Raw genomic sequence first — 21,054 nt, forward strand, 5'->3', positions numbered from 1 at the left:
AGGATCTGCACTTGAAACGCAGAAAGTTTAGCAACAGTATTTGTAACTTCTGTTTTGTATATGTATTTTCATGTTTCTACCATCACTTACTTTGTTTCAGATAAAGAGGGCTGTGACTGACCTCTTCACATCCTATTTCTCAACATCTGTTTACTCATGCTAGTGATCCAGTCACAACTTGGAACATTAAAAAAATACGTCCTTCTGAAGAGGAGCTAAAGACCACCCCCCGCTTTTACATCAAGAATTGTAAGACAAAAGGCATGTGTGGCAATTTTGTAAAAATGAAAAATCCCCTCACACTTGAAACGTGAAACATAAAATTTCCAGAGCAGTTATTACCATCTGATTCAGGCATCTACCTGCACGCATCCTGGGAGAGAACAACGTGATGGGAAAGTTTCACCCTCACCTAAATCCATTTTCTGTATTTATGGATGACAAGAACCAAGCAACCTTTTCTTTTTTTTTTTTTTTAATATAGAAACAGCTGCCTTCTTTTTCCCACCAGATTCATTCTGCATACTTATTTATGAATGTATGTAAGTTTTAATTCATTATTTTAAAATAAATTATGATAATAACTGGAGAAATAGATGTGTGGTTGAAGGAGTACACTCTAATCACTTTTAGAATGCTGTTATTTAAAACTGGAAGAAAAGAGAGAAGTGATGGGGATCCCAAGTCAGCTATAGGCATGTGAAGTGTGACTCTCAGATCAGCAAATATGGGAATGAGAAGCCTGTGGAGCATGCACTGAGCCTCCTGTAGAAGACCACACTCTCTCTGAAAGAAACATATTTTAGCCCCTGTTTATTGAAAATTTCCCTTGAAATAGACAGGTGCTTTTCTCCTATCTACACGCTTACAAAAATGGATCAAGTTCAATCTGTTGATGTAAAACTCTCCCCAAAGTAATATTCATGTATTATGAATCCAAAATCCAGTTGCCCATCTTTCATGTTTATAGTGTGTGGTAACTATGACTGTCCATATTATAGTATGTATGTTTTTACCGTTTTAGGGTCTTTTGGTTTTCCTTTACCCTTTGGGGTTGGTTTAGTGGTGACGGTTTCCTTTCCACTTTTGTCCTACACTCCAAAGAAAAAAAAAAAATTACAGTTACAAACAGAATAGAGAATTGATGGCTCCTGCTTTTTCACCTGCCATAACACATTATTTTAAATGTGGTTGCTAAGGTGAGAGAGAGCTCAACGCAGGATATGTGCATGTAATTACTGCCTGTAGTCCACAGCATGCTGGAATCTGGAGCCTTGTCTAACACTGGGGAGACTAGAGCACCAGAAAGCATACACTTATAAAAAAGCTGGTATGCATGGGCAGATTTACTACAAAGCAGTAACGCTGCAGCAGAAGATTTAGCTCTGAAGTTCATAACCAAACAAAACAGCACTTAAAACACCAATAGTTTGCCTTAAGCCGCCTGAGGATTCTGTGTCCAGGGAAGCACCTGGGGAAGCACTGCAGTGGTCAGAAGAGCAGTTTGGAAACACAGCTATTTCCTCCCAGGAAATACATCTGATTTGAACTTCAGTTTCAAAGTTGCTTCTTCTCTGCCCTCCAGGAGAGGAACAAACACAGCATAAAAGCACAGATGATCATAATCAATGTTTTCACTATGGACAAACTTATAATTCGCTCTTGGTAACTGGGTGCCTTGTAGGTTAAGCTTAAGGAAGCTAGTGCAGAATTTCAGTGGAGAACTGGTTATGTATGCTTCCACAGCTGTGTCTGTCCAAGGGATTTAATTTTTGACTGCTAATATACTGGTTCTGTCAAAGATCTTGTAAATTCGAGCTTTGTTTTTTCTTTCTCCTTGCAGGAAGCAGGGAGGTCACGACTGCAGGAAAAAGGCAGGGACGGGCTGGCAGGAGTCAGTAGCAGATGAGAGGCAACAGCAGCTGCTTTACCCAGCTGAGTACAAAAGCTACTCACCATTCAAACCAGTGTGTACCATACCCTCTGCCTGCAAGTGAGGGACCAGGGCATAGGATAGAACATGTCACATCATAGAATGGTTTGGGTTGGGAGGGACCTTTAAAGGTCATCTAGTTCCAACCCCCCTGCAATGAGCAGGGACACCTTTCACTAGACCAGTTTGCTCAGAGCCCCATCCAACCTGACCTTGAAATGTTTCCAGGGATGGGGCATCCACAACTTCTCTGGGCAACCTGCTCGAGTGTTTCATCACCCTCATTGTAAAAAATTTTTTCCTTATATCTAGTCTGAACCTACCCTCTTTTAGTTTAAAACCATTACGCCTTGTCCTATCACGACAGGCCCTGCTAAAAAGTTTGTCCTCATCTTTCTTATAGGCCCCCTTTGAAAAGCTGCAGTAAGATCTCTGTGGAGCCTTCTCTTCTCCAGGCTGAACAACCCCAACTCTCTCAGCCTTTCCCCATAGGAGAGCTGTTCCATCCCTCTGACCATTTTTGTGTCCCTCCTCTGGACCCGCTCCAGCAGGTCCCTGTCTCTCCTGTGCTGAGGACCCCAGAGCTGGAGGCAGTACTGCAGGTGGGTCTCACCAAAGCGGAGCAGAGGGGCAGAATCCCCTCCCTCGACCTGCTGGCCACCCTGCTTTTGATGCAGCCCAGGATACGGTTGGCTTTCTGGGCTGCGAGCGCACATTGCCAGCTCACATCCAACCTTTCATCCCCCAGTGCCCCCAAGTCCTTCCCTGCAAGGCTGCTCTCAATCCCTTCATCCCCCAGCCTGTATTGATACTGGGGGCTGTCCCAACCCAGGTGCACTGGGCCTTGCACATTAATTTACTTGACAGCAAGCCTCCTTTCTGCTTAGCACATACTAGAGAGTAAGGGAGCAAAAGGCTAACAGGAGGGAGTTACTGGTTCTTAACTAGTTTGAGCACTTGTAGAAACAAAAGGAGTTCATGATTTTCACACCGATAACCCATCAGCTGCCCCAGAGCACCCTTGGGCTCCTCTGCCAAGGAAGCACGTAAGGTGACCGTAGTGGCATGGTGGATGTCTCAAAGCCATACAAGACCTCTCCCTCTGTCCAAACTCAAGGTAACAAATGCCAAGTTAAGAGCAAGCAGAAAACACGTCTGACAGTCATTCTTCTCATATGTGGACTAAACCTCCGTCCCCTCCTTCACACTCTTTTCCAGCACAACCATCCTTTCTCCAACACCATCCTCTTGTTGGTGACCTCCAGATTTATGCAGCTTCTGCTGCTAGTTCATTTCATATAGCCTCGCATGTGCAGCACTTTGCTGGGAAAAGTCTGACAGCTGTCCGTCAGCTGTGTTTAAGATGATTATATGACAAACGCATGCTCCATTTCTCATTACAAGACCTCTCCAGTCCATTTCTTCCTCACCTTTCTTCTCAGCTCTACTATTTTCCCTAACACAACTAAAACTCTTTTCTACTCCTAGCATTTCTTTCTGCAAAACCGTCTTGAACTGTTCTTCTGTTCCAGCCTACAACTATTGCTACGTATTGCATGCAATCATTGAAGAAAGATTTCCCTGCTTCTCTACAATTTTTGGACACTCTAATCTGTACAAAAACTGTTACCACAATTCTCTGCTCCACTTACTTCTCCAAGCCTGTCTTACCTCTCTAGAAGACTCTAAATACCACACACCTTCCTTCTTCCAAACATTTAGTATACAGCAAGACGCATCAAATTTCCATTGTAGTAGTAAGACAATCACCGCATCTGGACAGCATCTTCCAAAGAGGCTAGCTCTAAACCTAAACTGAGCTACTGCAAAGAAAAGTGAGGAACTTCAATGGACTAGTGAAAAACTGTTTGTCTTGCAAGTTATTAGCAGAAAATATCCTACCTTTGAGTGCTGTGGTTTGGCAGGAGCCTTTGTACAAGTATCAAAGTCACCTGACAGGGCATCAATAGCTGCAGAGTCATCTGTAGGCTTCTGCAATAATTTTAATTCTGATGTCACACAATATGCAATACATCCCACAGTCAAATTGTTTCAGGAATTTATGTCTGCTTTAAATATCCCTTTCTTAAAAAAAAACATACCTGAGCTCTACACATATGTTAGAACAGAGATGTCTATTTGATGTTTCCAAGATAGACAATTTCTTTGAATGCTGGACCTTAATGTTCATGCTGTAGTTGTGCATAAAACCTGTATTTACTGTGAAGACTTACTCTTCACAAAAGTTTTACTGTCCACACTGTTACTGTTACCTACTGCATTCAATAACATTTAGGAGAATTTGCAATGAATCACACCTTGAGCCTACAATGACAGTACTTCAAAGAAAAGATCAGAGCACACAGCATGAAACAAACACAGAACAAAAATATCAGAAATGTTACCTTTTGTTCTTTGTGTTTCACATCATCCTTTGCTGTTGGCTTTACTGGTTCACCCTTGGGAAGAAGAAAAATCACATCCTCATTTTGAACTGGTCAGGTTAGTTTTAAGATACAAATACTTACATATGACATTGGGAGTTTACAGATTACCCATAAAGTTGCACCGTTCTGAACAGATTTCTTTCTTTCTCGTGCTATGTAGTCAAAGTCAGTTCATGATGTGTTTTCATGGTCTGTTACTTTGACTACATCTGCAGTATCATCTTTCTATCTTTGTAGTGTACTGTAAAAACAGCTTCCTGATCCACAAAAGATCAAATCACTGTCAGAGCAGTCATGTGCTCCAGTGAATAGCAGTTTTACAGGGCTTTAGGTATACCACCAAGGTAATACCTGTATGTGCACTTTGTCCCCAAACTTGGAACGAAACAACTTGGAATGAATAAGTGTTATTACCCACAGTTTGCAAGCTTCTCCTGTTTAAAAGCAGACTACAGAGCCAAGCTGTTTAAAGGGAGACACTCCATTTTTTCACCTGGTTTTCTGGAGCACCTAAAACACTGAGCCAGTGTAACTGGAATCTATACTGCTAAATCTCCAGGATATTGATTGCTACTGGGTGGTTCAAAGTGAGTTATTTGTTCAGATTGCCTCATTAAAAAAAAACCAAAGCAAACCACAAGTATTTTTTTCCTTTGGTTTTTTGAATTAAATGCATGCAAGGATATACAGAGCTACTCTGTAAGTATAGGATATTTACATGTTTAACCCAAATACATTAATATAGTACACAGATTTACTCACTTATTCAGCTTCCCTGTTCTTCTCGTAATTCCAAAGAGGACAGACTGGCTCATATGCACAAATTTCTGGTGTTGCAAATAAAAACTAACAATGCTTTTTCTTACCTGCTCACCTGACTCCAGAAGTTTTTGATAGTCAGGGGGGATAGTATCATCTCTTTCTCCAAGTTTGTCTCTGTGTTCAGATTTAGCCTTTTCCTGAAAGCACTTGATTTATTAATAACATTTAATACTGATGTTAGAAATATTAGCAAACAGTAAGTCAGAGTGCTCATTAAACTTAGGACAGATGCCTTTTTTGAATTTAAAATTTTAAAACTACCAGAAAAAACCCCATATATTTATTTCATTATGAAGTGTGTTTCATGCCTGAAAGTTCTAAACTACTAGCTCTCAATTAGTGTTCACATTTAATAAGTTAAAAAAAAAACCATATATATACAGCAGCATCCCAACATTAAAAAAAAATAATTATGTCAACTTTCAGTTCTGCTTTTCAACAATATGACTAAAAGGAGTCATTCCACACTTCTGCATCAAATCTCATCCATGCACTGTAGCTTTAACACAAAACTGATGTTCCTGCAATGTCTTACCCGTGAATGCATCTGAGTACCTTTAGCAGAACCCAGGGCACTTATCCACCTCACACCCAAACTGATCAAGAGTGACCTGTATTTCCCATCAGACTTAGGAGCCAGAGTCAGTTTCAAATCCAACACAACTAGAAGGCAGAGCACCACAAGCTCCTGAATACTGCATCAAGGAGGGAAGCATTCCTTCCAGTACATTTATTTTTCAATCTATGCTGCTTTGATTTCTGGCAAACATACCAGAAACATGCCGAACAAGACACCTGGTTTAGATACAAGTAGGTTCTTAAGGATATCGTTGAAGAATATTTTTGTATTTGTTAACACAGACATTTTAAGGATCTCTTATCTTTTATTTTGCATTTTTTGAATATAAGCATTTTCCATGCCTTTGTAAAGAACAACGCATGAAGAAAGCTGGGCTCCTACAGCTCCACTGAAGCACAGGAGCTGCTGAGATCTCACACCTCAAACGTTCACTCCCTTGCTATGGCAAGGGACAATGCTACCCAGACTGTATAAACCTGTTCCTAAGGCAGCCAACAACCTCCACAATGGAGCCTGGTCTGAGACTAGAAATCTCCTTCTAGATTCCAGCCTAAATTTATTCATTGGCAGCTTATGGTGTTTTTTATCCCCAGTAATGTCCTTTACCTTAAGTATTTCAGTTTACAATTTGCTATTACTACCACTATTATGCAGAAATGCATCTGATTTTCTTATTAGCAGAAAGGTCTTTATACAATTGTATGAAGAAAGACTGAATGAAGACAAAACAAGCAGAAACAAGTAAGTTAAAAAATGGTACTGATTAAATTAACACATCTGTTGATGAACTTGGTATTTGGGGGGTTATAGATGTCAAAGTTTGACAAAAAGAAGGCCACAAAATTAATATTAGAAACAGAGGCCAGAGAAGACATCTGAAAAATAATTAGAATAATGACAATAAAAAGCACTGAAATCAAATTATTGCAAACTTCCTGTAATATTTCAACACTTACCTCCAAGTGGCTAAAGTGTATTAACTAATTCAACATTTGTCACAAAACACAGTAATGCAGCTGACTGAAGAGTGGTTGATATGCCTACATGTAGGACAACACAAGGGTATGGGTTTTTTTCCTAGTAAACTTCCTCCTACATCTGAAAAAATCACGTCATATACTCCTACAACTATAGAAGTATTGCAGTATACCATTAAAAAAAAAAATTCTCTAAGAAGTAAGGTAAGTATCTCAGATTTGGGGTTTGTTGTTGTTGTTGTTTGGTTTTGTTTTTTTTCCCCAGACTGCACAAGCTTCAGAATGTCTTTTGTTACCTTTACTTTATCCACAACTGGTTTGTTCTCATCAGGGTCAGGTTCCCTCTCTCCCAGGGAATCGGACAGGAGATCCAAAGCTTCATCCATCTCTTTTCCTCCCTAACAAAGTATAAACACATTCATGAAAGCAAATCTGCTGTAAAAATAATTTAATTCAGCAAGCTAATATAAGTACTGACTAATGAACTGTCAACTTCAGTGAACAATGAACAATCAGCTCTCCCTTTGTAATACAATGTAGTGCAATAGCTGGGGAAAAAAATTACAGAATATCTAGACCTCCAGAAAACATAATTTCAAGAAGGGGTTATGGAATTTATTTTAATGGCTTTCTTTTGTTACACATAAGCCTAACTGATCTAATGAGCACAGTTCTATGAAAATATTGGTTTTGGTAATTGCCATTCATCTTGCAAACAACATTATCACTGCAGATTAGCTGCTAAGCAAGTGTCAATCTGAATTAAAACTTACTAACATTTTTATCTTCACATTATTTATGGTCTTTTGCTAATTTACACCAGTTTTATTCAAACACGAGTTAGAAAAAAAAGCCCTTTTAAAATCAACTAAAACCCAGGTGGGAGGAGCTTTGTATTCCCCTTTCAAATTAGGCTGGCAACACTAGAGGGAGCTCCCACTGCACAGATCAAAATGGAGAAAGTGAGCCACGCAACATTGCCACTAAATGCAAAGAAGGGAAGTTCTCCTGCTATTAAAATGAGGTCATGGCGCTGCCTGTCCCGCCATTAACCTCAAACTCCTCCTCTTATAGGCTTAAAAGATGACTTTGCCACTACAGTAATGACTACACTGTTATTATTTTAAATGTTCTCATTACCTAACCAGGAAAAGAAAGGTGTGGTTCGGCTAAAGGCCCAAGCCTAAAAATGAAACCACTTGCACATAGGTAACTACCCGCATCGACCCATAGCAAGGAAATGCACACATCCTCTGACGTCCTCAGTAACTCTGGAAGAATCAGCACAGGACTGGGGACTTCCTTGTCCAAGCACAGGTGAGGAGGTTTCAAAGGCAGGCTGAAATACGACAGCGAGCAGAACTCGGACAAAATGGGCACACCAGTCTTTGCAGTCAGTTGAACATGAAGTGTCCAGAAACTCACACTTTTTTCCCCCCAGAGGAAACATTTTCCTCCCCCCAATAGCCAGTGTTAGCAATAAATTATTCAACTTCGCAACAGACTATATTGGTAAAACTGGCCGGGTCATGCTCCTCTCTCTCTTCACTAGTCAGTTCTTAGTTTGAGATCAGGATCTACAGAAGAGGTTGCTTACTGAGGTAGAAGCTAGAGGAGCTGCTGAGTGCACTGAAGAAACTGTCGCAGCAGAGATAATGTCCAAGGAATCTGCAGGCTTTTCACCCTCCTTGGTTTTCTGAAACAAGACACAGCATTATTAATAATACAGAGGACTAAGAGAAAAATATGCATCAAATTCCAAGCATCGAAAAGGCAATGCCCATACAGTTTATTTCTAGGACTTTATTTTTCCTAGAAGCTCTACTTATTTCAGATTGAAACCCCTCCCTGAGAAGCTTTTGCAACTGTTTTGCATCTCAGTTTGTTCACGTTCAATCTGCCATCTCAACCTTGGCATAGCTTAAGTCAGAGGCAGGTTTAATGTGACTTCAGAGGAGGTAAGATTTCACCAAGCCCCTCTATATTCCCAAGTAACACTTCTAAAATTCTCAACTCCAAAGCATTACTTACGCAAGCAACTGGTAAAAAGATATGACAACTAACTTACCTAGTTTTTTTCTTATTATTAAAGTCCTGCTCTCCTATTAATTTCTTGCAAAAGTTACTTATTTATTAAATACTTATTTAATTTTTAGTTATTGAATTTTACTTAGGAAATTTTACATAAACTTTAAGGGAAACAAATAAATTATCAAGATTGTTTAAAAAATTTGAAAATAAAACAGATTTTCAGAAATCACATACACTCACCTTTGTTACAGTTGGTGTAGGTAATGGTGCAGAGGGCGACGGAGAACAGGAAAATCCTTCTGTCACAACCTCTAAAAGATCATTTTCACTCATGGGCTATGATTAAAAAGAAAAAAAGAAGAGGCTTTTAAGCCTTTTCATCTATTAAAAAGTGAGCAGGTAACACACTCTATCTCCATTTTTCAACTGAAGACTGGGAAACCTTCCTGACATTTGGGTAAGTAATTCATGAATGAAACATTTATCTGAATATTAACTTTTTTACCTGGAACTTCTCTTCCGGTTTTGGTAAGAGTGGTTTCCCATCTTTATCCTACAAAACAAAAATCCCCTTATATTAAACTAAGCAGTCCTTAAATGACCATGCAATACAAGTACTCTGAGAGCGTTCACTGAACAACAGATCTAGTAATCTCTAGCATCTACTGCTGTTACTCTAGGTGTCCTTTAAAAAAATCCAGGTCCTGTAACTTAAGAACATCTGAGTGCTGAAAAGTGGTTCAGTGTGTGGGATTCTGAGCTTCCCTACTTCATGTTTCAATTTCCATGGAAATAGCACAATCAATAAGTAAAATCCCAGCTTCCAGACTGGTAACAGTACTCCTGGATGCAGAGTCCACAAAGGCCGTATCTTTTCACAATGGCAGCTGTGGCAGGTGTTGTGCAAGTCTTGGCTATACCTAAGCAACCCATTTATGTCAAATGAGTCGTGTAGTGATACCACCTTGAAGCACTGGGTTTTTTAACAGCTCTGACCAATCACAATTTATTAAGTTCTAAAATACAAAAAGCTAATGAAAGACTCCAGTGCACTGATCTCAGCCAAAATTGTTCATGTGTAGGTACTTACATCTAAACCACTTCTGTGCCTATGTAGGCATCTAATGCTAGATGTCAGATATTCAGGAACTATAAACTGCAATTTTTATATACTATAAAAATGGCTGAACTAAACATCAACATTTCAAAATGAAATGGAGTTTCAGTTTCATCCACATATTCTGAAGAATGAAAGGAAAGTAAGACTAAGACAAGACATTAAATAAATTACTTTTGCTTCTGTTAATCTGTACTCTGGAGGAATTGTTTCTTCATCTTCACCCAGTTTTTTGTGTTGTTCCTGTTTGGCTTTCTCCTATGAAGGCAAAATAAAAACAGTATTAAGAAAAACAAATTAGTACATCCCAACAGAAATGCATATGAGCAAGCTTTCAAAGTCTTCAGTTTACTGATTCCAATTAGTCTAATTCAATCCAACTACCAGATAAAAATCTCATGAAAACTAAAAGAAAGCCTTTTCTCTTGAAAAAGCCTTCATTTCTCTGCCTGTTTCTTCCTGTGTATGTCAGAAGTAGCTCCATCTATTTCAACGAAGATCAACAGAGTTTAGTAAATAGACAAGCATGGACCAATAACAAAATAGCATTATACCTCTGAGCCTTAATTCTTGATTTTTTGTGAAATCCACTTAACAGCTATCTGGGCTGCATGCAAAGGAAGGCTGAACAGAGAAATCAGTAGCCAACTTCAAAAAGGACTAGCCCCCATCAAGTTATGTTGGAAGATGACAACTAAGAAAAGGTAGTAAAGCTAATTGTGGGAACTTTTGTTTGATAGAACTCCAGCCCAGCAGAAGAGCTGTCCTTTCTATTTTTGGCTCCAGTCAATACCATCTGGTCCATGGTTTGGGGTGGCAAATGGGGGCATTCAGACTGTGACTATGAACAGCATTCCCTTAGACAGAATATACATATTTCAGTGACTTACTTAAGGGGCTCCCTGTTAAAATAACAGGATCAGTGACAAAACCCAAAGTTTTATGAATTATTCCTAATTTAAACAACTCATCATAAATTTGGTTCCTTTTGAAAAAGGACCATACAGTATGCTACCTCTAATGTGCATGTTAGTTCTGCTTTGGTTCAGCAGTAAAACACTATGCAAATGCAGTTTTCAGAAACTGAGAGAACTACTGTACTGTTAATAGGCAAAATTATTAAGAAAAGGTACTCACTGTGTTAAAATCCTACTAGTACTTCCTAAGCAGAACACAACTGGTTTCACAAGGAAATTTTGTTTTTTAAAAAAGTGAAAATATTATCTCTAGATTGTTTCTAGCCTGAGGAAATACAGTATTGCTGAAGATAATTACATTAACAGTCTATTTTTGGAGGTCTGATTGTTTCTCTACCTTAACTTTGTCCACAGCAGGTTTCTTTTCATCTGGATCAGGCTCCCTCTTTCCTAGGCTACTGGACAAGGCTTCCAGGGCTTCATCTGCCACGTGACCAACCTGTAAGGGTATCAATATAATAAAAAACAATTCTTAGTTTGGAGTTCAGCTGCAGCTGAAGAAACCTGTTCCTGTATTATCGCCACCACCCACACATTACTTAAGGTAAAAATTGAGAAGTAAACTAAAAAACTGTAATGCTTCTCTCCCTAATTGTCTTCACATACTTGGGATCTGCTGAGTTCAAAGCATAAGGAAACTTTGACAGAGGTTGCTCTGTAAACAGGCTTCTCCTTTCTAAAGATTTACTCACAGCTAAAATGTTCCACAGGGGGGTCGTTTGTTTGTTTTGTTTTTTTAATAGAAGCATATATATTCTGAGAAGACATGCAAGAATGTCAGCCATTAATGCAATCTTCCAAAACATTCAGTACAACAATTATGATTTTTTGGTAGAATTTGTCTTTTCCTGCAGCATTTCTTATGTTCACGAACAGCATCCCTTTTAGAGCATTAAAAGCTAGAGTAGACCACAAGAACTGTTAGTTTGACTTCCTCTATTACGAAGGTCACTGACCTTCCTTGTTCAGTTTGTGCTTGACCTGATTTTTTTGGAAAGCACTCAGCCTTTGTGGCTTACCTCTATGGAGGAAGAATATGCAATGCTGAAATAAGCATCTTGAAAATGTGCTATACCATTGCATAAACGAAGCACTGAGTTTTCCTTTAGCTCCAGCTAACACTACTCACTGAAGACACAGCTGATGGAGCTGAAGACTGCACAGTGCAAGCTGTGGCACGAGGGACTACTTCATCCTTAGTAGTTTTTGCAGACACAGGATCCGAAGGCTTCTGAAACAAAAATTTTACTGCATTTTATTGAATACACTGAGAAACCCAAAATGTACCTGTTAAGTAGCTTTTTTTTTAAATACAGTACAAAACAAGACAGAAAAGTCTAAATTTAAAGGTAGAAGCCCCTCAATTAAAGACTAAGTGCCAATACTGCATGTTCCACTGAAGACAACGGGGCCGGGGGGGAACAGAAACAGAAGAAAATATTTTTCTTGAAAGAATAGTAGCATTATCCAGTCTTAGCAAAACTATCAGGTGTTAGCATCTTCAGTGAAGTAGACAGACATACTTTGGATGTGCTGCTGGGCTTTGATGGTTTGGATTGGACTGCAGGCTGTGCAGGGCAGGCAAAGTCCTTTGAAAATTCATCAACAAGATCAGATTCACTCAAAGGCTGCAAAAAAGACATATGTGGTACAGGTGACTCACTGCCTGGTTTTAATTTATTTTTTCAAGAATTATATTTCAACTACTCAGAAAGCAGGAAAACTTCTGTAGCCTACACCGAAATAACCTTTCACATTTACGTGCAACAAAACAGCAAATTTCGCAGTGCATAAAATTAAGAAAACCACTTTTCAGAATGAGTCAGTTGCTTTGTTACCAAAAGTCAATATAATGTAGAGAACATTATGTTCAATACTGTTTACACAGCTACTGAAAAGGTAAATACAACCTCTTAATGAGAAAAAAAAGGAATGCTAATATTTACTAGATAGTATTTACTGTAACAGCATCATGTTCTTATAATACTTCAAGTATCAATTACATATTGGTAGTAGAAAGCAGCACCATCAGATTATGATTCTCCCATTTTAATTTTATTTCTTTTTTTCCAGCAGAAGTAGAGTTCCCTCGGAGGCAGTGTCACCTGGAAGTTCTCTTAGCTTGTGCACTGACTGCTGACACCCAGTGGTTTTCACTGCACATGTTTTAGGGAAAAGTGAATAAACTGCAGTTTTAGGTCCCGACTGCGTGATCTATTACAACGTGTTGATACTATGTGATCTAGTACTATGTGATCTAGTACTATGTGATCTATAAACTTCTGTGACCTATTACTAAAGCTCCTAGGATCCTTCAAGCTATTGTTTACACCTAAATGTTCAAATCTTTGCTAGCAGTGATTGCTATTCACTTGCTACATGGAACTTAATTGGTTAGGGCTCATTTGGTCAAATTCATATGTAAAATGACATTTCTAAATGAGAGTCTCTTATTTTCCCTCCTGCTTCCCTTCCTTTGTCGATTAGTGCCCCTAAGTCTTTATAAAATGTCTCATCACATAAGGCCCCACTTTTCATAATGTCTGAATTCCTCTTGCAACCACTAAATCAAAAAAGCATTTAGGCAATAATAACTTTTTTCACAAAAGTAATGCCACTGCATGTGCTTAAGGGTATGCTGAGTCAGGGCCCAAAGTAATAGAAACCCCAGTTGAAATCATGAAGGAAGAAGAACTTTGCATTCACCAGGCATCAAGGAAGAACTGTAAATGAATGAAGGTTTTTCAGCCATTGACCTAACTTCTTTGTTTTGCTGGTTTTGGTTTCACAGATCTAAACTACAGGTGATATCACAGCAATACTGGCAAACACATGTTGTTCAAAATCGCGTTCTTCGAATTACAAATAGTGACATAGGGCTGAGAAAAATACTGTAACATATGACTTCAATACCCCTGTAAATCACTTACAGAACAACTATTCAATTATATGTGTGTCTCTGATTGATAGAGGTGGAAGAGGATAGGGATACTTATTCTCCTACCAACCACTTAATTCTTTTGGCATAAGACCTCATGATTCTGAGCTTATCTTCTGCTTTGGTTTTGTACTGGACTTTAGTCAAACTATGAACCAACCTCCCTTAACTCATGCCACATTCCTCTTCTGGAGCTTTTCTTTTTTTTTTCTGTGCCATCTCTTTTGTGCTCCCTGTGAAACAGAAAGGCTTGTCTCCTAACATTAGTGCCTGGTTCCCTCTGAGCATAGCTGCTCTCTATTTTTTTCCTTATGACATGCTTGGCAGGTGTTCCTTCTGTGCAGTTCTCATATATCACCCTGACACACAAATTTTTAGAGACTTAAAGTCTTTTCATCACTGCCTTTGCATTCCTCCATATTTCAAGCTTGAATAACACAAATGACTTCACATTTCTGCTAAAAAGGCACAGTGTCATTCTTGCTCAGATTGGTCCTGACCTTCACACTTGTTTCAGAAGAATGGAGGTTTTCTGTACTTTTCCAATTTTGGCAGCACTCCTCGACGACAGTATTTCCAAAGTGAAGCCCTCAGTTTCTTCAGTGCACAGTTCCTTTGCTTCTCCTAATTTTTTCTTTCTTTCTCTGCATTTTAAATCAATCTTTCTAACCTTCTCTTTCAATCTTTTCATTCTATCTTGCACTTTCTAGGCCACAATGGATACTTTTTGCAAAGTCCAAATTGTTCTTTGTGATTAGGAAAATGTCCACAGCAGCTTCTTCCTTCTTTCCAGTTGTGTTCCTTTATATTTGATGACTAATGAGAGGAAACTGTCAAGAAAACAGAAGATTTTCCTGCCTCGCCTCTCTGTCCTTCAAAAGCTCCAACAGACTTCTACGGAATACCTTACACTAACTCCCCATACAGCTTTTCTTTGTGTCAGCAGTCATTTCTGTAACTCTCCTATCTTGGTAATCTCTAAACCTTTTTCTTACTATGAGCTCTTAATTCACGGCCAGTGAATTTCAAAAAAAACCAATCTTCACCTGACACTTCAGATCAGCAGCTTTTGTGCAAGGAAGTAAACACACAAGCAGACCACGAGACTTACATAATGGCACAGAGAGAAGTGATGACAAAGAGGGAAAAAACAGGGTATCTATTCACACTCCTACAATACTGTCAGTTTTCTAACCTTAGGTTTTTCTTCAGGCTTTGGCAATATTGGTTTTCCATCTTTATCCTAAAAGTAAAGTAAGTATTATTAACATTTTTCCATTGTTATATGAGATGCCATACTCCATAATCACCAGCAAAACAATATAAAATAAATGATACACACAAGATTAAATCAGTGACACAGTAAGAGGAATTCCCCTAAATATGGGGAATTCTTACATGGCCAGGTAAGTGGATAAAAAAAGCACATGTGATGTCAGCACAGAACAAATGGACCAAGAGATCAAAAAGTGTCCATTCCTATCAGTATCAATATGTGGCAGGAATTAATTCCATAGTAAACCAGCAGCAATTCATCCAGTAGTAAAACAAGCTTTGAGTGCAAAGGACAAACTTTTGCACTTGAACAAAGGCCAGTTTACATAGCAACCCTGCTAATATCAGTTATACTAACAACCGTCACAAAAACTTTAAATTCTGAACTTTATGGACTTTATGAACTTCAGTTCTATTGTTGTTTTGCTTAACCTTGAACAAAACTCCATCACTTGAAGTGATGGTCTTAAAAAATGAGTGTAATTTTCATACCATTTTACAACAGTGTTTCAAGGTTACATTACAAAGTGATACCCAAGGGCACTTCTGTAAAGGGATGGATTTTACAACACTGAGGTTTAGTATCAGAAACAACTAACACCACTCTTGGAGAAGGAATATGTGACCTGGGAAGATCAGATCTTTGCTCAGAATACCTGAAAAACCCAGTCACGCCCACAAGGGAAGGGAAGGAAACTAGAGACACAAAAATCACCAACAGGAGAAAGCCACTGATTAAATACTAGTTTTGCTTGTTTTCCCCACGTTCTCTCCCTCTCTGTGATGAAAGAAAGTGTCAGATGTAGTGCCCTATTTACAAAGCAATGGAGATATGAAAAACTTACCAGCTCTGGTGTTAACCTGTATTCTGGAGGTATTGTATCATCACGTTCCCCAGCTTTTTTTTCTTTTTTCTCTTTAGCTTTTGCCTTAAAAGAACAAAAAAAATCACTTAGAAAAATTAAAATAAAAACTCGAAGTACATTCAACTTCACTATCAAGATTCTTCAGCGTACTGTTTGAAGAAGTACTAGCATCAGATAAAATTATTCCATATATCAAGATATTAAAATTCCTCAATTTCTTCATATCAAATTTCTGTGGTAAAATCACCATGGTTTAAGAATCAGTACCGTATGTGAATATGGCTATATTATTTTAAATTCTAAAAAACCTCTGGATGCTATTCAGAGCCGTAACTTTGTGGCAGGTACTTTCAGAATTTTTGGGGTGTACAAAATCCTCAGTTTTCCTTGGATTTCATTACTTGGATTACACAAGCCATAATTCTCTCTTTCTCCATCACTGCTACTGAAACACAGCTTTTAATTCTCTGGACCTCCTTCATAAAGCAATCCATCCACCAAGTTATCTGAAGGCCCAGACTGACTAAATCGCCAATACAACATGCTCTTTTTTGTCAAAATTGAGCTCCAACATCTTCCCTCGGCAACAAATGATTTTCTACTATTTCCCTGTCATTTATTTGCTCTAAGCTGTAAGTGAAGACAGGGGAAAATAACTGGTATTAGTAGGCTTATAGGCAGAGTTTGCAGAACTAAACTAAAAAGTCAAAGTTTAACATGCAAAAACAGGGCTACTGTTAAAGTCCAGCTGTTGAAGAAAAACAGTCTTACAAGACACAGCAAAAGGCAAGACCCAAATTAGAAAGGTAATGGGGTCTGATGGAGAAAGGAGTACATGCACTAAAACCCGAAAAAAGTTAATTAAAAATCAAACATCAAATATGTGCAAAACAAAAGCTTGCTATAAATTGTACCCAGTGCGTGGGGAAAAAAACAGAGCAACTATAGCTAACACAAGGAAAGGTGTATGTATGTATGCTTGTATAGCCAAATGAAATGCTTATCATTTTCCAGACCATTTTACTATATTCTATTCTACCAGTACCCACTCAGGATTTCTTCATTTCTTAATTTTCTTAATCAGGTAAGACTCAAGACGTTCCTTAGGCCTTTGATATTATTTTACACATTTGTACACTATCTAATAAGGAGTACTCTGGATTCCATGGGAGAGCCTGAAAGCTGCTGTAAAAAGGAGTAAGATTATACCTCTGACACCTCTACAACAGGGGTACGATCTTCTTCAGGTTCAGGTTCAGGTTCAGGTCCACCAAGAGTATCAAGAAGAGCTTCCACTGCATCATCTTTAATTTCCTGTATTTAAGATAATATGCAAATCATGTCAGTATTTCTTGAAACTGACACAGGTTTTATCTTACATATCCTTTATACTGTATATGAAGCTAATAGCCAGCACGAGACTGGTCATTTCTGTTTGGCTTTACCTGATTTCCTTAACATCACATTGCAGAATACAGCAAATTATGTGATACGATTAGTACAGTCTAATCAAGACATATCTCCTCTTACAGAGAGGGGAAAAGGAAAAAAAAACCCCCAAAAACCAGAAAAGCAAAAAAGTGCACAGTATCACATAACATAATTGCATATGCTTTGACATGGCAAACCCAGAAAGTGTAAGGTCACACTTGCTCTCTACATCGGAAAAAAGAAAGGTTTGTAAAACATGAGAAAATTACATCATATCCAAGTTTTAAACATACCTCTCATAGCTAAGAAAACACATACGTTTTTCTACTCTATTGCCTCTAGTCAGAAGAACCACAGTTATTCTGCAGAAGAATGCAGAAGGAAAATCATCTGACCCACAAAGGCCAGATCTTTAAGGTACAGCAGAGTCTGAGCAATGGCAATTCCTATTATTCCTACACTTTCTACGATAAACAGGATTTACAACAGAAAATGAGGATGATGAGCATCTTTACAAGGTTAGGCACATATAAAATGCAACAAGTGCTTGTATATTTTAATTAGAAGTTGACTAGTCAAAGAATTACTATGTATACCTCTTTTGATTTTGTTTTCTTCTCCTTAGGAGGAACTGAGGTCTTGACTGAACTTGCTGCTTGTGCTTGCACAATTTCTCCTTCCTTACTTGGTTTCTACAAGATATATGAAATTACAGGCAAATTTGCAAAAATAAAAAGAAGGGGAAAATTGTCAAGATCATTTTAAAGTGAAGTATTTAGACAATAATGGCAATGTTTCATTGCAATAAAGCCATGCAATGGCAAGAAAAATATCGATACCTCTGTCAGACCTGTCTTCTTTTCTTCAGCAGAAGCAGTACTACAGGTAAAGTCAGAAGACAGGGCCTCTGCAAGCTCATCATCTGTCACTGGTTTCTGAGCAAGAAATCACAAACTAAGTTACGACTACTAAAGTTCAAAAATCAAAGCTGTCAAACTTGGTTTAAAATCTGAATGTGCTCCATGCTTACTCACACAATGACCTCATAAGCACAGAAAAAACAAAGATATTTCCCCTCACTGGTCAATTAATTTTTCAGATAAGCTTTCATTTTTATATGTTAAGCTTATAAACAGTAAAATTAAGCTGGCTTACAGAATTCTCTTTCTAAGCATAGAAATTCAAGTCATCTTTGCTAAAGATATTACAAAGAGACCTCTGCATACACAGCTACTATTTCTTCCCTTTGTTACTATTATCTCTATGTGCATTTATTTGACTTGTTCCAGCTTCAGTCAGTGTCCTGAAAATTCCTACTTCTTTATTAAAAACATCTGTGCCAAGTTCTATTTAGTTTTACCAGTATCTATGTTATCTGGCACCCCACAGCCCTCTCCCACTTCCTGGGATTTTTGGAAGACAAGTGACATTTAAATTTTCCTAGGAATTCAGTGATAACTGCGTTATTTTCACCTTTCAATATAAAAAAGTAAGTCTTACTTCATCTCGTTCATCTACTTTTGGTGGGACTCCATCTTTGTCATCCCCTTTGCTCTAAAACAAGAATTAATTTCATAGTAAATGGGAAGCAAAAACCATACAATATGAAAGAAAACATGCATGAAGAGTAATTTTTTTTTAACTCACTAACCTTCAACAATTTAACATACTCTGGAGGGAGACTACCTTCCCGTTTACCCATTTCTTCCAAGTATCTTGAAGATATATCTTCCTATGAATAGAATGCACACATGAATGTTTTTGTACTCTTGTTTATTGACAGAAATTTCTAATGTAGAGCTATCTACAGTGATGCTTCTGGAAAGAAAATGCAAGGGTTGACTAGGTCAGAGGGCCAATCCTGGACCGTGACTATAAAGTGTCTTTCAGAACCCACTGTCACGCACATGCATCCTGACTAGCTTCGACAGTGCATGTCATCTAGCAAAACTGCATCTCCATTGCCAGATTCCTTCTGCATTAACATAAGCCATTTCAGAGTCTCAGACCATAGAATGTACTGCTGTACCTAGACTGAATTTTAAATATTTATAAATTCCAAAATTTTTATCACAGCTGAGTACTGCACTGAGGCATTGAGCTTGTAATCTTAATCCTTCATCTGTTCCTCTCCCATTCTAACTCAGAAAAGTATGCATTCTTCCCCAAATTCTCAATGTTTTACCCTTTCTCAAGTAGAAATGAAATCTCCTAGGTTGTTTACATTCTCTTATACCTTCATCACTGCCTTTTGTAAATCCATTGGAGACCATGCCTGGAAGTCAGTTCAAAAAGCAAAAAACTTTCTTTGTTGACACTTTACTGTTTTCTACTGCAATACATACATAGCTGTATCATTTCTGTATTACTGAAAACAACGCTATAATGCAACTGTGCAAACTCTATTTTACCTCTTAGCAGTTCAAAGCGACAAATACTGGATCAATGTAGGAGTCAGCAACTACAGACATATTTTAGAGACAATGTTCTAAAAAATAAAAATTAAAAATACAAAATACCGTAACTTCCGGACCAGTGTAAACAGGACTAGTAGGCACATCTTCTTCAGGTCCACCAAGGGTATCTATTAAGCTATCTAGTGCCGACTCATCCATACCAGGCTAAAAAGTAAGCAAACCATTACAGATTTTATCATGCTGTACAAAGAAAAAAAAAAATCTGAATCATCTGGTGAATCTGTGGAGAACTCCTGGAAACCAAACCAAAAGCTCTCTTTCAGTAGGTCCTGCACTTGCCAAATTTTTCAGTGAGAACTGTTTTTAAACTCATTCCCCAGCGTCAGTAACAAGATAATTTGTATTTATATACCAGCTGATATACATGCATACAAACATAACTGAAGATCAAAAGTAATTAATTTTATGCTAGTTTTGGTAAAAGTGATTATAAACAAGTCCTATTTGACAAAACACAAATGACCCACCACTAGTTTGTTACCTATTCTTTCAGATAGTCCTTCACCACCATACATAACTACTAAGTAGCAATACTTCAGCAGTTACCAATTTATTTTTTCTGAAACTGAAGTGTTTCAGAGAGAGAAACACTCTCTGAGACATTTTTACGAGGGAAGCATTTGCCTGGGACTGTGTTTACCAACCTCAGTACTTGACTTATTAGCTGCAGCAACCACACTTGCACCAGCTGTGCCTGCACCAGCCGCTACGGACATCTTCTCAGACTTAGGCTGGAGAAGTAAGAGAAAAATTAAGAGACAGCTTTATTATATGGCCCCATGTTAAAAATTCTAGAGATAAAACAAAGTAAAACAGAGATGTTCAGTACTCAAGCATGCATATCTATTGTCCCTTTTAATCTACACTTTGAATAAAAATGATAAGCTCGTTCTGCCTACTGGCCAAGTGGTCTGGAAGTTGAGTAGCTGCAGCTTGCATGATACTGAGCCCAGCCTAAAACATCCAACTCTGAGGTCACACATATTTTTTTTGACTCAGCAGCTGGCTAATGCACCTGCACCACATCCAGATGTTTGGGCAGAGCAAGTTACCATCTACCTGCAATACTGTGGAGACATACTCTGTCTCCAGTGTGATTTTGCTGTGAGAAAGAAAACATGCTATTTTAAGTACTCCACCTCTTTCTTTTACTTTGCCAGTAAAAGAAATCTGCAGTGCAGAA

The 21,054-nt window shown here is 38.2% G+C and overlaps 1 protein-coding gene across 6 annotated transcripts in view; it reads right to left on the reverse strand.

The window, feature by feature from the left end:
* CAST (calpastatin) overlaps positions 1 to 21,054 on the reverse strand; it is a 65,124-nt gene that overhangs the window by 2,554 nt on the left and 41,516 nt on the right. For 4 of the 6 annotated variants that reach the window (XM_052777320.1, XM_052777317.1, XM_052777322.1 and 1 more), the window contains exons 8-28: positions 20,516 to 20,602; positions 19,914 to 20,015; positions 19,046 to 19,126; positions 18,895 to 18,948; positions 18,234 to 18,329; positions 17,991 to 18,086; positions 17,173 to 17,277; positions 15,943 to 16,026; positions 15,018 to 15,065; positions 12,408 to 12,512; positions 12,014 to 12,115; positions 11,222 to 11,323; positions 10,082 to 10,165; positions 9,296 to 9,343; positions 9,031 to 9,126; positions 8,357 to 8,455; positions 7,056 to 7,157; positions 5,247 to 5,339; positions 4,339 to 4,392; positions 3,836 to 3,925; positions 1,017 to 1,096 (exon numbers count right to left, since the gene is read on the reverse strand). In XM_052777320.1, the coding sequence (XP_052633280.1) occupies positions 1,017 to 1,096; positions 3,836 to 3,925; positions 4,339 to 4,392; positions 5,247 to 5,339; positions 7,056 to 7,157; positions 8,357 to 8,455; positions 9,031 to 9,126; positions 9,296 to 9,343; positions 10,082 to 10,165; positions 11,222 to 11,323; positions 12,014 to 12,115; positions 12,408 to 12,512; positions 15,018 to 15,065; positions 15,943 to 16,026; positions 17,173 to 17,277; positions 17,991 to 18,086; positions 18,234 to 18,329; positions 18,895 to 18,948; positions 19,046 to 19,126; positions 19,914 to 20,015; positions 20,516 to 20,602 (1,808 nt within the window). The remainder of the gene's footprint in view (positions 1 to 1,016; positions 1,097 to 3,835; positions 3,926 to 4,338; positions 4,393 to 5,246; positions 5,340 to 7,055; positions 7,158 to 8,356; positions 8,456 to 9,030; positions 9,127 to 9,295; positions 9,344 to 10,081; positions 10,166 to 11,221; positions 11,324 to 12,013; positions 12,116 to 12,407; positions 12,513 to 15,017; positions 15,066 to 15,942; positions 16,027 to 17,172; positions 17,278 to 17,990; positions 18,087 to 18,233; positions 18,330 to 18,894; positions 18,949 to 19,045; positions 19,127 to 19,913; positions 20,016 to 20,515; positions 20,603 to 21,054) is intronic. The other 2 variants (XM_052777318.1, XM_052777321.1) reach the window with 2 other exon arrangements.

The sequence above is a fragment of the Harpia harpyja genome, chromosome Z (genome assembly GCF_026419915.1).
Source record: "Harpia harpyja isolate bHarHar1 chromosome Z, bHarHar1 primary haplotype, whole genome shotgun sequence".
Taxonomy (NCBI): domain Eukaryota; kingdom Metazoa; phylum Chordata; class Aves; order Accipitriformes; family Accipitridae; genus Harpia; species Harpia harpyja.